At 53.0% G+C, this 15,736-nt stretch overlaps 1 protein-coding gene across 5 annotated transcripts in view; it reads left to right on the top strand.

The window, feature by feature from the left end:
* Positions 1–15,736, top strand: part of TNIP1 (TNFAIP3 interacting protein 1) — a 49,386-nt gene that overhangs the window by 9,861 nt on the left and 23,789 nt on the right. For 4 of the 5 annotated variants that reach the window (XM_021700968.2, XM_021700960.2, XM_021700976.2 and 1 more), the window contains exons 2-5: positions 10,507–10,678; positions 11,857–11,991; positions 13,345–13,430; positions 14,780–14,863. In XM_021700968.2, the coding sequence (XP_021556643.2) occupies positions 10,543–10,678; positions 11,857–11,991; positions 13,345–13,430; positions 14,780–14,863 (441 nt within the window). In that variant the 5' untranslated portion in view covers positions 10,507–10,542. The remainder of the gene's footprint in view (positions 1–10,506; positions 10,679–11,856; positions 11,992–13,344; positions 13,431–14,779; positions 14,864–15,736) is intronic. The other variant, XM_021700987.2, reaches the window with a different exon arrangement.

The following is a 15,736-nucleotide window of genomic DNA, read 5'->3' on the forward strand; positions in this document are numbered from 1 at the left end:
CTCTCCCCAGGGACCTCACCCTGAAGCTGTTCCCTGTGCCCTTGAACACCTACGGGGTGGACAAACTGGGTGGCCCAGCAGATGTATGTGTGTGTGGGGGGGGTGGGGGCGCCGTGGGAGTTGTGTCACCAAGGAGTCATACTCAGAGGCCAGAGCTGGTATTTTTAGGGCAGGCATGGGGGTGGCCCATGAGTCAGGGGCCTTTGGTTTGGTCTCCACCCACACTGGAGAGTGCTTGCTCCACTTTCCACTGTCTGGCAGGCCATCATCCTGGCCTTCTCATGGCCAGCTTCATCAGTGCTCTGGGGAACCCTGGTGCCTCCACATCCCCACTTCTGCCCCTGCCAGTGCTCTCCCCTCCCCAGGCCCAACCCCGGGGAAGAACAGGAGCCGAAGGAGAGCAACACTAACTTTTGGAAAACACAAAGGAATCTTTCAGACGTAGAGGGTAACATGCACACACCGGGCACCCACCCATCTGGCTTCGGAAATGACACATTTTTGTACACCTGAAGTTTCTCCTTGATCATCCCCTTTCCCTCCCATCTGGAAGTAGCAAGAGTTCTGAATTTAAAGTTTATTCTCTTATATTTCTCTATAGTTTTATTATCAGTGTAGGGCTCCTTACGCAATGTGTAGTACAGTTTTGTATGTTTAAGAATGCTGTTTAAGTGCCATCATACTGTCCGTATTGTGCAACTTCCTTGTTTTGCATAATATTATATTTGTGAGATTCAGTGATGTTCATATCTCTAGCTGTAGTTCCTTCATTTTCACGGCTGCATCGTATTCCCTGGTATGAACTTGCCCCAATGTATCTATTTGTTTCCGTCTTCATCAGGGAGTTTCTAGCCTTTGCTGCTAGAACAAGATATCTTTGGCTTTTATCTGAGTGGTCTTACCCCTGTCCAGTTGTCCCCTTGCTAGCCATTATGGCTTCTGTTGGGGTGGCACTTCTAGGTCTGTAGAGAGCTCTGTGGTTCCTAATTGGTCCTCCCAGCATTTCCATAGGGAGGAACAAGGGAAGTGAGGCCAGCTTGGGGCCACATGGCGAGGAGCAGAGCCAGGATTTGAACCCAGTGAGCCCTCCTTCCACCATATTTAGAGAAGGGGAGTTCTAAAAGTTGTCCTCTTCCCCCATAGAGGGGGGAGTTACAGGGTTGGAGAAACCCTTCATTGGGTAAACCAGCTTTGGGCACACTGGGGACGGGGAGACAGAAGGACAGCCAAGTCCTTCATCCCTTTTGTCTAAGAGTGGACCTAGTGCCCTTTGTCCCCCTGGCTGATAGTCGAGGCAGTCCTTGTGGGCTAAGTGAGGTCCCAGCTGCTGGGAGGAAAGCCGGCTTCTAGGTGTGGACTTTGTGTACCTGTGGATCCCAGAAGCTGAGAGGAAGCATGCACGGAATAGAAGGAAGGTGGGCTGGGGTTGCCGGGGCTGTCTTCCCAGGGAGCTTTTGGCGACGGGGAGTACAGGGTGGGACCAGTGATGTGATGATCAGGTGTGGGTTGTGCTTCGTCCCTTGGGAATTGTGTGGCCTTGAGCCAAGCCCTGCACCTGTCTGGGCTCGGCTTCCTCTCCAGCAAAGCAGGTGTACCTGGTGTGAGGACCCACAGGCAGTGGGCGGGGAGCTTTGTACTTGTTCCCAGTTGAGGGTGGTTATCCAAAGTCTGCTGCTTCTCTTCCCATCTTTGTCACCTCAAGGCCAGCCCTGGCCTTCCTGAAGCCAGATCCAGGTACCAGGTTGAAACTCTCTTCTGCAGTTGCTAACTCTCCACTCACTGGCTTTTCTGACTAGAAAACTTGTTTCTAGACTTTTCCTCCTTATTGATGATCAGATCCCTCCAGCGTTGTGTGTCCGTATGAGGCAGGTACATAATGAGCTCTCACCCTTCCCCGTAGCCCTCCAGCCTCATTTGGTGCCAGAACAAGGGGCCTTCCCTATTATTCTGACCTTGTCAAGACACTTACATTTTTAAAACTTAATTTAAAATATCCCTTTTTAAAAAAGCTACAAAATAACATTCTCATTGAAGGAAAAACCCCCCAAACTCAAGCAATACAAAAGATATAAAGTAAAAAGTGAAAGCTGTCTTCTCTCTCCTTCTTCTCCCCTGCCCCTGTTCCCACTATATTTTTAAATTAATTTTTTTCAATAGAACAGGACTAGATTTCCCTTGTAAAGAGTTTAAATTTTGTAGGTAAAATGAGTGTTTCTTTTGTTTCCAGTCCCTATTCCAGGTCCTCCTCTAGAGCTATCTACCAGTAGCAGTTTGGTGTGTATCTTTCCAAATTTTTTCCTATACACATTTAAGATTTTATATACGTATATGTATATATACATATATATGCACATACATACATATAGACATGTATGTAGTTGTATGTTTAGAGAAAAAAGTATCCTGGGGTGTGTGGCTGGCTCAGTTGGAAGAGCATATGACTCTTGGTCTCCAGGTCATAAGTTGGAGCTCCACATTGGATGTAGAGATTACTAAAAAAATTAATCAACTTAAAAAAATAGTATTCTATTATACTTTGCTTTTTATTCTTTTTTTTTTTTAAGATTTTATTTATTTATTTGTCAGAGAGAGAGACAGAGCACAAGCAGGGGGAGCGGCAGGCAGAGGGAGAAGCAGGCTCCCCGCTGAGCAAGGAGCCCGATGTGGGACTCTATCCCAGGACCCTGGGATCATGACCTGAGCTGAAGGCAGCCGCTTAACCAACTGAGCCACCCAGGCGCCCCTTGCTTTTTATTCTTAATGATGTTTTATGGACATCTCCTTGCAAAGCAGTGTGCCCCATTCTTTTTGATGGCTGCACAGTATTCCAGTGAGTGTCCGCGCCGTGGTTTATTAAACCAGTGCCTCCCTAGTGGACATGTAGGACATTTTTGCTGTTATAAAGCTGTGGCAATGCAGATCTTTGTTCAGCCCCTGTGGGCAGTGACGAAGAGATTTCTAGAATCTTAGGTAGAGGATTACTGCTTCAGGCAGTATCCTCTGGCCCTGTAGGTAACTAAAACCTCAAAGCATACTTTTCTGTAAGAGAACTTTGTTCTTAGCTAATCAGGTGTGCAAGCAGGTGTTGACATCATTGAGAAAGGACATTCTTTGCTGTGGGTGGCCCAGCTATAACAAAAACAAGTGTATACAAGGCTACATCAAAAGAAACATAATACCTAAAAAGGTGGAAGTGAAAGTTCCTCTGTTTGGTCAGGTAAACCACATCTGGAGTGTTGTGTCCAGTTTTAGGACCCACTACAGATAGGGTAGGGGTAGAGGGTTGAGCGGGGTGGATAGGGAGGGGTCTGCAAGCCAGTCCTTCAAGGAACAGCACAGGGAACGGGGTCTGATTAGCTTTAAGAGAATGCTGCAGGTTCCACGTGTCTTCAGGGCTGAACTGATTCCAGACTCCTAATTGCAGAACCCCAGAGGGCAGAGTGAGGGCTGGTGGAAGGAGAGCTGGGAGTTGTCTGACTAAAGCCAGTGTTGGCTCCCCAGGGGAAGGCCCTTAGGGAGGAAGTTGGGTCACCAAAGATGGTCATCCGGAGTCCCTTGGCTCCCCGGGGGACTGGAGAAGCACAGGGCTGCATTTCCCCTGAGCTTCCTTGCAGCCTGAGATTCTAAGCCCCGGTGACTGCAGGTGATCAGGGGCAGACTGGGACCCGACTGTACACAAAGTTAGAGATATGTAGAGGCAGGGGCTGCGAACCTGGGAGTCTGTTCCAGATAGCCAGGTGGCAGGACTGGTTTCCTCCCACTGAGCTTCAGCCTGTTGTCTCTCAGGCCGTGCAGGGAGCAGAGGGGCGGGGGCGGGGGGGAGCAATACTGGAGCCTGGCACGTTGAGCCCAAATTATTTGTTCTGCCGCTCGCCAGCTGTGTGTTCTTAGGCAAGTGACTTCACCTCTCTGAGTCCGCTTCCTTATCTGAAAAATAGAGATACCACTATCTAGCTGGGAGGAGGTTTCCTTGCTGGAAAACAGGGATAATTTTCCTCTTTATGCAGTGAGAAGAAAATGAGGCCATGTGCCTCATGATGCAGCCCAGCGCTGGGCCTCTGGTGGCCCTTGACTGCCGGCCTCTCTCCCAGCCCTCAGCAGAGGCTCCTTGTCCTTCTTTCCCAGTGGTTCCAGCTGGCTCATGGCTCTGGTCCACCCCCTTGTCCCCAGGCTGTGTTATGGAGCCTGGGTGTTGTAGGTCGAGTGGAGGCAGTGGGCCTCCCTCGGAGGGTGAGTCCGCGCAGGGGAGGGAAGGAAGGAGGACACAGAGAAGATGCATGCTGTGCGTGAGGGACATAGTCCTCAAGCGGGGCTGGAGCCAGGGTGCATGCTAGGGAGCGGGGGGAGCACCCGGCGAAGGGCTGCAGACATCATCTGTGGGTTTCCGACTGCCCTTGGGGGAGGTGAAGGCACCGGATAGCACTTGTAGGAGGCCTCTTGGTTCAGCGAAATCCACCTGGGCATTAGGAGGAATTGGAGCTGAGGAGAGCAGCCTTCTCAAGGTCAGAAGGTTATAGAAAGGGGTGATAATAAATTGCAGGTTCCAGAATGTCAGAACTAGAAGGGGCCTTAAAGGTTGTCTAGTCGATCCCTTATGTTATTGCTAGTGTTGCAAATACAAACCCCTCCTTTTGGGATACTGAGGCCCAGTGAGGGGCAGATGTTTGCTCTGGCGGTCCTTGCCTAGATCCCACAGCTTCTGGGCTCAGTTCCTTGTATTACATGACATACCTGCAGCCTCTTTATTACTGAATTGTTGTAAAGACCGAGTAAGCCCTGGGCTCGTGGCAAGGATGCCAAGGTGGGCTCTTTGATGGATGACCCTGGGTCCGTAGTTCCCCTGATGGTGAATGGGGCTGGGGTGGGGGTGGGGGGGCAGAGATCATCATGAAGTAAGAATATGGAGAGATTTTCGCTTTAGTTTGCAAGGTGCTTTCATGACTTCTTGTCATCCCTGGGGGATATTGCAGGATATTCCCACCTACAGTTGAGGAAAAGGAGGCTCAGATGCTCACCTTTCTTTCAAGAGTGTGGTTTCTCGGTCCATTGGCTTTTGGGAGCCGCATCTTCACTGGCTGTGGTCGGACCAGTGTCCCTGCTTAATGGCTTTTTGCAGTTACCAGAAATTAAGTGGGTGTCACAACCTAGCTTACTGAGCCAGCAGAGGAACCTAAAAACTCCATTAAAAGGGGGAGTAGATGGGAGTGGGGGAGACTTGGCCCTAAATCAGTGGGGCAGAGTTGTGGGGCTGCCCCAGCCTTTTACTGAGAACCCATTGCGTGCTAGGCATTTAACTAGGTGCTATACACAAATCATTATTACTTTGGAAATTTTATTATTATAAAATGAATGTGTTTCTTGTTGAGTAAATCAAGTAATCGGGAAGTACGAAGTAGAAAGTGAGAACTCCCTTCCCACCGTACACATATTGTTGCATTTAATTTCATTAATCTGACAACAGGTAGGTTCTCTCCTTACCCTGTGTTTTTTTTCATATAAGATTATTTATTTATTTATTTGACAGAGAGAGAGACAGTGAGAGAGGGAACACAAGCAGGGGGAGTGGGAGAGGGAGAAGCAGGCTTCCTGCCAAGCAGGGAGCCCGATGCGGGGCTCGATCCCAGGACTCTGGGCTCATGACCTGAGCCAAAGGCAGATGCTTAACGACTGAGCCACCCAGGCACCCTCCTTATCCCTGTTTTGCAGCATACGCAGTGGAGGCTCAGAAAAGGCATGCAGCCTCCAGCAGGGGACAGGGGCAGACAGGGCTGGGATGAGGGAGGGGCAGACACTGGTGAGGCCCCCAGCTGCAGCCCAGGAGCAGGGCTCCTGCCCCCCAGAACCCCTTTCAGTGTTGTGCTGCGTGCCTCACCTGCTTCACCCCACACCCCGCATCACGTCGGGACCCTTTCTTCCGGACTCCATGGCTGTACCATCCTGAGTATGTCAGATCCCCTCTCTTTCCTTGCCTTGCTGCTGGCTCCCGAGGCTTGGGTCTCTGTGGATCCTTAGGCCAGCTCGACACCATCACCTGGTTTCTCTAGTCCAGGTTCCTCCCTTTGCACACGAGGGAACTGACGTGCAGAGAGTGCACAGGCTTGCCCATGGCCATGAAAGGCAGCAGAGTAGATCTAGCACCTTTTGACTCTCTGTCCTAGAGACCACTTCCCTTCAGCCCTCTGTTAGCCTCTCCCACTGGCATCCCGGGCAGCTCCTGCCTCTGCCTGGGGAGGTGGCCGTTGGCGACCTCCTGGGACTTCTTGGGACCTCCTGGCTCCCGGTACCAGAGATCTGCTTGGACTTTTCCCTCTGGGGCGGGGAGAACTTCATTTACCCCCAGTGTGCGGCCAGTGCCCGGCGGCCTTAGTTTGAGCTTATTAACGTTCCCAAGTGGGCCTCAATTTCCTCATCTGTCAAACGGACACCAGCCCTGCCTTCTTCCCAAGACTGTTATGACAATCAGATGGGAAAACAAAGCTTGGGAAAATACTAGGTATTTTGCAGATGTTACAGGCTATGCAAACTCATCTCCTTTGGAGGGCCTGGGAGCCCCCCTCCCGGCACCAGAATGTGGCTGATCACAAGACAGTCTCTGCTGGGCCAAAGCTCTTCAGTGCAGGAGCTGAAACGGAGTGCGAGGGCAGTGGGCAGACTAGAGAGAGAGCAAGGACCTTCTAGTCCCAGCTCCATCTTGACTTGTTGGGTGACCTTGGTCTTCATGTTCTGGGCCCTGACTCATTGCCCTTACACCGTGAGGGAGAGTCAGGTGAGCTGATGCCCAGGATGCCTGGGCACTGACCTCCGGTACTGCCCCGTGTAGGGGCTGGGGTCCGCACCTCCTCCCCCCTCCACACACACTGTGCCGTCTGTGACGAGCAGAGGCCAGCCATCCGCCCAGGAGGCAGGGGAGCGACGCAGCCCCTCCCTCAGAGGGCCTCTGGATGCCTGCTAATGGTCATCCTGTTGCTCTTGGAGATTCCCTTCCAGCTCTGTCATCCTGGGAATGATTCCCCTTTTCAGGAAACGTTCTAGAAACTACACTGACAGGAGGAGAGTTCCTGTCTGCCCAGAAGTCATCCTGGAACTGTCCCTGACCATCTGGGCATGAGGTCAGCAGGACGTGGAAATTCCCCGTTTCTCTATTTGTGTTTCTTCCCTCCGGAAGCCCAGGCCCTCCCCGGGGTGGCTCCCCCTGAGCTCCAGAGAGGGTTTTCTCACATCAGGCTGCTTTGTGTGGGTTCTGTTGGCCTACTGCCTGCCATCCTGTTCCCGTGCCCTGCCCCCAGCTCCGCCTGCAAGGCCGGAATCCGGGGGAGTAGCCCTGCTTGCTCCTTCCTTGGCTTCCCTGACCCCCCTTCCATGTCAGCTTCCCAATGCTGAAGGAGAACCTGAGCATCACACAATTTGGAGGACACGGAGATGGGGTTTCGATTCCTGTAGCCCACATCCTGCTCTGTCGCTTGGCCGTATGTCTGGGCATCTCTGAGGGAGCACGGTTGTGCTAGCCCTGGTTCCAGAAGTATATGGTTGTCCAGAGTACCACTGGTTGGTGGGTCACAGCCGGGCTCTGGGGATGCTTTCACATGGCCTCTTGTGACAGAGCCAGGTCACAGGCTCCTTTGGTCCTTCAGTCTCTCTGATTAGAGGCTTACTGAAGCTCTGTTCTGGGCCACCCGGAACATACACTGGCGGACAAGGTGGACCTGGCCCTGCTCTCGGGGAGCTCCTGGTCTACTGGGCAAGCCAGATGTGGAGTGAAAAACATACCCACATCATACGTAATGTCAGCTGTGAGTTCTGTTCAGGGCGAGTGTAGAGGGGTGAGCAGGATCCAGGATACATGGGACCGCTTATCACCAAAAGTGGCTACAAGCCTCCTCCAGCCCTCTGTCTGCCCGTTTGGGAACCCCGTTCAGTTCTCAGTCACGGCTCACCTTCCAAGCACCAGACCTGTGCTGGGGGCAGATGAGCAGAGCACGCTCCCCCCTCCAGGACCTTCTCCATCAAATGCGCAGGTGCTTACACCAGTCACTTGCACTACATCCTGGGCCATAAGGGTTTTGCTGGAGAGGCACCTGAGGAGGAGTGGGGAGCACAGGGGAAGGACTCCCCGCCCCCCATGTCTACTAACATTCTGAGCACCTTGCTATATGCCAGTCAACGTGCTAAGTGCCTTATCCCGTCTCATACTTCATTGAACACTTGGGTGCTTGAACTGCTCTGCTGTGTAACTTTGACCTTCTCAAGTTGAAAACAAGCCCCCCCTACACTAAGTGATGACTTTCGTGTTGGGCGTGTGGGCAGCTGTCCTTTGCTTCTGTGGGGCCCAGCCGGGCGTGGGTGCCTCTCGAAGTGTGTTTTCATCTTCTGCTTCTCAGTCTTTGGGGGAGGGGTCCCACTCACGAGAACTCTGTTTTTCTTTCTGGCCCACGTCATTCCGCACTAATATGGACCCTCGGGGCAAAATCCTTGTTACTTCCTGTGCCGCAAGGTAAGGGAAACAGCCCAGAGGGTACCTGATGGCTGGGCAGGTATTACCCCCCAGGCTGGACCTCGCTGGGGCCTGAGTCCTGTTGGGGATGTGGAGCCAGTGTAGCTGGGGGGGAGGGGGGTGGTTAATTTAACTCGCTTTCTGAGGGAGAACCAGATTTGCATCTTGACTCTCTAGTGCCGGCCACGTAATCCTGGCTGCATTATGTCACCTCACAGAGCCTCCCTCACACAGCGAGGATAAGGCCTGTATCTTAGGGTTGTTGAATGGCTTAACGGAGATAATGCCCCCAAAACGGTGAGTGCGGTGCCTGGCAAGGGGGCCTGTCATGATTAGTCCCAGTTAATGAATGGGGCTGACATTATTAGTCCTTCTTCACTCTTTTCTTTCAGTGAGCCCTGTGTGGGTGCTCAGAGGGGCTTTGTGGATTCCTGACTGAAACAGTCTTTGCCCTAGGGGTGGTGAACTTGGGAGGGAGGTTTTGGGGCCCCAAGTCCTTCTGAGGCCCCCAGTGGAGCCCTTTGGAGCTCTTTCTCGTTGGCCAGCTCTTTGCAGGGCTGGAAGCTGGATCAGTTTTTCAGCCTCGGGACCTTTGCACTTAACTCTTCTCTCTGCCTAGAATATTCTTCCCTCAGATGGCTAGTTCCCTCAACCCCTTCGGGTCTTTGCTAAAATGCCTCCTTCTCTGCAAGGCCTTTCCTGACAGCTCCACTTAAAGTCCCTGCGTCATACTTCCCTGCTTAACTTTTGTCCATAGATGTTTTTTTTTTTTTTTAAAGATTTTATTTTTTAGAGAGCGAGTGAGAGAGAAACAGCATGAGAGGGGCAAGGGTCAGAGGGAGAAGCAGGCTCCCCGCTGAGCCGGGAGCCCGATGTGGGACTCAATCCCAGGACCCTGGGATCTTGACCTGAGCCGAAGGCAGACGCTTAACCATCTGAGCCACCCAGGCGCCCTGTCCATAGATGTTTTAATCACCCCTAAAAATCTGTTTATCTTCCTCTCTTCCTTGGCCCTTCCTTGGCCACTAGAAGGTGAGCTCCATGAGGGCTTTTTGTCTGTATTATTAGCTGATCATTTCGCAGCACCCGGACTGGTACCTAGTGCAGAGTAGATGCTCAATAAATAACTGCTGGATGAATGGAAGAAGGATGTTTCTCTACTAAGTTACAGAACTAGGATTCTGAAGTCACTTTGCACGGCGGTGTCAAACGAAATAAAGCAGACGAAATTGAACGGATTGATGCAAAACCCTGGCTGCATGAGTAGATAGTGGTTGGATGGAAAATTCATCTGTTCATTAGAACTGGAAGGGACAGACCGTACGTGAAATGGGACTGAAGGACGAGGGTGACAGTGTCAATTAGTATATTAAATATTAGTCAGGGTTTTTTCTTCTTCTTCTTTCTTCTAGAGAAGAGAATGTACCTATAAATGAAACTTGGGATTGGATTGACTTGCTTATCCCTTAGGGCCCAGGCGTGTTACTCTAAAGATCGCTGATTCAGTGTAAGACTTTCATTTCCCCTCAGAGCGGGGAAGGGACTGCCCGCGGTCCCGCAGTGAATTAATGGCGAGACCATTGATTAATTCCCTAAGCGTTCACTGGGCACTCACTTTCTAGCTATACCGAGCTGGTCACTGGGGCTGTGGCGATGTAGGGTCCCCATCCTTCTGGACCCCACCGATAGGACATGAACTCAGGTTGTTTGACTCCCAAGTCCGTTGCTCTTTCTTGTACCCCACTGGCAGCTCAAGCAGATTGCTGTTCCGAATGAACCAGCAGTGCAGTGAGGCTGCTGAAAGGAACTGCTGCCTCTCTGGGGTTGTCTCTTAATAGAGACGCAGTGTCCAGCTCAAAGGAGGTGACCGTGCCGCTCCGCCATCCTGTGGCCAGAGCAGCCTCAAGCGCCGTGTTCTCTTCTGGGTGATGGGGAACGCCTTCCGGGGGCACGGATGGACTAGGGTGCGCCAATGGCCTGGCCAGCCCCCTCATCTACTGCTGTTGTCCTTACAGCCAGGTGGGCGCCACGGCAGGGGTTGAGCCGCCCTCATGGAAGGGAGAGGACCATACCGGATCTACGACCCTGGGGGCAGCGTACCTCTGGGAGAGGCTTCTGCGGCTTTTGAGCGCCTAGTGGAGGAGAATTCCCGACTGAAGGAAAAAATGCAAGGGATAAAGATGTTAGGTAAAACAGAGCCTGCGCTCTCCCTGCAAGCCTCCTCCCCACAGCCTGCCATGCTAGCTGGCATCTGCCTCCACCCGAGTCGTCCCTCTGCCCCGCCTGGCCCGGCGTTGGCTCCTGCCTCGCAGCTCTGTCTTTGTGCTCTTCCGTAGCATGTTGGCAGCATCCCCAGCCCCGATTCTCAGCACCCCAGCACCAGGATGGCAGGACTCAGGATACCCGAGGGACCTAGAAGGAGGCGTGGGGTGGGGGAGGGAGGAGGGGCTGGAATGGCCGTTTTGTGCTCGTGGAAACAGAATGGTCTCGTCTTCTGGAAGCACCAGCAATGGGAGAGCTGGCCTCACCAGGACAACAAGGGCACAGTCCCCATGTGTTGGAGCAGGGAGCTGAGCTTGGCTTGAAGCAAAGCGGGGATAAGTCCCTTGGTTTCTTTTTTCCTGGCTTTTGCTCGAGCTGTCCCCGTTGCCTGGAGCAGGTCCACTTACCTCCCCATGACTGAACCAGCCCGGATGCCATCTCGTCCTCCATGTGCAGGATTCACTGATACCCTGTCCAGAGGAGTCTCTCTGCTCTCCACACCCCTAAAACTCTTCCTTTGCTTTGCTGCCACCTTCTCTGGCCTTAGGCTTTGGGGGTGAGCATAGGTCCCTGATTTTCCAACTGCTTACTCCTTGCTTGGCAGATCTCTGCTTGGAATGGCAGATTAGAGAAGGAGGAATGGAGTTTCCCATTCTCCACTTGTAGAAGGAAAACTGAGGCCCAGAGGGGTGGTGGTATTACCAAATGTCTCCTCCCTTCAGGCAGCCCCTGACTCGGGGGTGTAGGCTGTGGGTAGCCCCCAGGGGCCATGATGGCTGGTCTTGGAGAGCCCCTGGCTTTCTGTAGAGTCCCTGGCCAGGTATGGCAGGAGTGGGGCAGGAGGACAGTGCCTGGAGGCCAGGAGTTTGTCCTCGGTTCCCCTCTACTCCATTTTCCCTGATTGCGGGGCCCCTTCTTTCCCTGGCCCATCTCTGCTTGGGGGCTGGAATGATGTGTGTTGCACTCAGCCCACGGGGCAACGGTGGGGGCACAGCCCAGGGCCCGCAGCATCAGGAGCCACACGGAAGCAGGCTTATGGGTGTGGGGCCAGGAGAACGGGTGCACTGAGCTAAGTAACTCCTTTGCTCCCCGTCGTTCCCCAGGGGAGCTTTTGGAAGAGTCCCAGATGGAAGCATCCAGATTGCGGCAGAAGGCAGAGGAGCTGGTCAAGGACAGCGAGCTGCTCCCACCACCATCTCCCTCTTTGGCCTCCTTCGACCAGCTGGCTGAGCTCACAGGTATGAGGGGGGCCTAGGTGGACCTCTGCCTTTCCCCAGACTCCTAGCTCTCTAGACGCTGAACAGTGGTCTCCCTCCTCATTTGGAAACCCACTTCTCCTCCATTGATCCTGAGGCCACAGACCCTCCTCCTAGTCATGTTTTGTCTACAGCATCCCTCAGAAGGTCAGACATGGAAGGGACCTCAGAATAATTCTGTCCAAAAATGGCTGGTGACTCAGCACTCCTGAGGCCCTGGCAGACATTAGTGATGGATCACAATCCCCTGCACCCAGGATGTGGCCTCAGTATCTGTAGCAGCATATTTATTCAGCAGATCTTTAATGAGCAGCTACTATGTGCCAGGCATAGAGTTCCAGGCAGCTACTTTGGGTCACTCAGAGTTGGCACATGGGTTGAAAGCTCTCTGGGCTGGCCCCCCTTTTTGCATTTTACCATGGGGGAGCTGAGGCCCGTGGAAGAATCTGGATTTCCTATTAGCCTGCTGCAGTGTATTTCAGGTGTAAGGTACGCATACTACCTATTAAAGGAAAGCATTGGCTATGAGGAAGGCTTGCAGTCCCGAGTGGGGTCACCGTGCATTCCTCAGCGTGTCTCTGAGTACAGGGCAAGGTTGGGGACAAGGAAAGAAAAGGTCCCCACACATGAGGCTCAGATGCCTTCTGCTGCAGCCCTCCTCCAGTCTTTGCCCAGGCCGGTGTGCCGGCCTTCCGCTGGCTGGTGGTTACATTTGCTGAATGGACAAGTGGAGGAAAGTGATGAGACCAGAGTCCACTGTGCTGCAGTCAGTGGGCGCTTCCAGCCTTCACTGGTCCACTCAGCAGTGATTGCAGAGTCCCAGCTTGGCGCCGGGCCCACCCCCCGAGGGAGAGGTGCAGCCACCCTCCAGCAGCTCCAGGAGGTCAGAGGGAGGGCCGAGTCTGAGCCCTGGTTTTGCCGTGGCTGGCCGTGTGACTGTGCGCTGGTTGGTGACCTTTCCCTGCCTCCCATTTTCTTACTTGAAAATGGAGATACCGAGCTGACCCAAGAACTGGCTGAGATGATAAATATAAAAATACTTTGTTAATCGTAAAGTGTCCCCCTTGTCATCACCAAGGCAGGTCCAGGGTAGCGAGGAGCAGTGGCCACCTTGGGATTTTCCCAGCAACTCCAAAGAAGATGGTCTGTCTGCCCAGGCTCTGTCTCATCATTTCAGTCATTTTCCTAGGCTACCGGTCCCTGGTGGGACCACCTCCCATTTTCCAAGACTCATGTAGGGAGAGAACTCTTCTGGCCCAGGCTGTCCTCGAGGGCGTGGTATGTGGGCTTTCCCCCCTTTTCCTGCTGCTTATCCATGTGTTCTCAATTTTCCAGGAAAGGATACAGGTGGCCCAGCACCGCCAGCTGACCCTGCACACCCCAGCGACAAACCAGAGCCGGTCCAAAAACCTCCATCCAGCGTAAGTTCCATTTGGAGTCGTGGCTGAAAGTTGTCTGGACCTCAAGGGCCCATTGGCAGATACGAGAACTTGGAGAGAGAGGGTTGAGGTCAAAAAACTTGTGTTTTGACTTGCTAGGTGATACTGGACAAGTTGATCTCTGTCTCCCTGGGGCCTCGGTTTCCCTGTTTTCAAACGAAGGTCATAGTTAACACTTACCAGGAAGACCCCGGGATGCACAAGGCGTTCCTCCCATCTGCTGAGTTGTGTAATGCCAACCCTGTGTTGACTGTGCACAGTGCTGGGAGAATGGATAGATGTGACCTGGAACTCTCATCCTCCAAGGGGGTTCAGAAAGTGTCTTCTCCAGATTTGCCTTGAGAATTTCTTCTTGGTATCCTAGGACTGGAAGGGACCCTAGTGGCCATATTGTGTAGGGTCTTCATCCTACAGATGAGGTCCAGAGAGGGAAGAGAGTTTTGTCGTGAGGTCGCACAGACCACTGGGAAGTGGAGGTGAAAGGGAGACTTTCTCGGGCAGGGCTGAGATCCAGAGCTGGGCTCTTGGTGGCCGGGAGGCTCAGCCAAAGCTGAGTGCAGAGATCCTTCTATGTGTCTGCCCATTCCTGGGACGAGGGAAGGCTGGGATAGTCCTTGGAGACCAGGTTTAATAGCAATCCCAGAGCCAGTTCCGGGTTGAGGGGAATCAGTGGCCTATCCGTTGGTTGCACAACCAGTGCATTCCACTTGGTATGGCTGAGAGGTGTGAATCGTCTGGAAGTCCTTGACCACCCTGCTTTTGGGTGAACCCTGGAGGTCTCTCCAAATTTGTTGGTGTACCCTTAGGACTCATTGCGGATTGGTCCACTCCTCTGGGATCTCTGGCACTGGGTTGGCAAGGCTGGCACGGGACTACCTTGTGGTGGCCATATTAACTGCTCTCTGTGTTGCCTGCTTTTGCATGAACTAACGACATGCCCTCGGTTTCCGCATCTGTCCGAAGGGGACATAGCCCTCTGACCTCTCTGTAGGTTGCTCTGAGAAACAATGGAATTTGTGAAAACATTTAAAAAGTGCAAGGTCCTTAAAAGAGAATACAGCTGTAAAGTGCTAGCGGTTCAAGGTCACTAGTCCAATATCCCTGTTCTACAGATGAGGGAACTGGCCGCGGAGAGGAAAGTGACCTCAGATCACACAGTGGGGTGCGGGAATCCTGCTCTGTGGTCTCACAGGAAGTGATATGGAGTTGCCCCGTGAGCTCAGCCTCCACGTGGAGGGGCTGCCCGGATGAATTGCTGCTCTGTCACGAGGCCCCGGAGGAGGGGCGAGGTGTTTTCCTCTCAGGCAGTTCCTAACTCCCTTTCTGTACAGGGCACCTCCTCTGAATTTGAAGTGGTCCCCGCCGAGGAGCAGACTTCTTCGCCAGCGAGCGGCGGCCACCCCAGAAACACCATGGTGAGTAGATGGCGGGTCCCCGGCTCATCCCACGTCTCCTCTCTGTTTCAGTCACCTGGCCCTGGTGGAGAGGCACAGGATCCACTCGGATCCCTTGGGCACTCTGGAGTCACTTGGGGATACATAAGGGGCCAGGGCAGGGGGTGCTTCTCGGTCACATATGCAAATTCCTGGCTGGTGACTTCCCCTACTGGGGCCATCCAGGCACCGGACCATTGAGAAAGTCTGGGCACATTGCCAGCCCTGCTGGTCTCGGCGTTGTGCTGGGCACCTCCACACACTATGACTCAGCTTTTGGGCCTGTGGGCTCCTAGCCTGGCTTGAGTAGAAAGGGCCAGAGAAACCCAGAACAGCTTAAGGCAGGTGATTTACCCTTTTGTGCAGGCTCTCTGTTCCTCCCAGGCACCCCCTTCAGGGCATTTATGCACACACACACACACACACACTCCTTCAGCTCTGGAGGTGTCTATCCAGCATCCTCTTTCCTTACCTACCCTACTTGCTGCCTTTATTCCAACTGTGTCCCCCTCTGCTGTCTCTTAAAATGGCAGACTTAGTGGAGAACCGTGCAAAAGGTCTAGAACATCCTTTTTTTTTTTTTTAATAAAGATTTTTATTTATCTATTTGAGAGAGAGAGCATGGCAGGGGGAGGGTCAGAGGATGAAGCAGATTCCCCGCCAAGCAGGGAGCCCGATGCGGGACTCGATCCCGGGACTCCAGGATCATGACCTGAGCTGAACCAACTGAGCCACCCAGGCGCCCCCTGGTCTAGAACATTCTTGAAAAGTCTTAAAGTGCTGTCCTCTCCTCCTTCTCCCTCCGTGTCCACTTTGAGATTTTTTGGTGGTGGTTATAAGGCAGTAAGTGGCCTG

Source organism: Neomonachus schauinslandi, chromosome 7 (genome assembly GCF_002201575.2).
Source record: "Neomonachus schauinslandi chromosome 7, ASM220157v2, whole genome shotgun sequence".
In the NCBI taxonomy this organism is placed as follows: domain Eukaryota; kingdom Metazoa; phylum Chordata; class Mammalia; order Carnivora; family Phocidae; genus Neomonachus; species Neomonachus schauinslandi.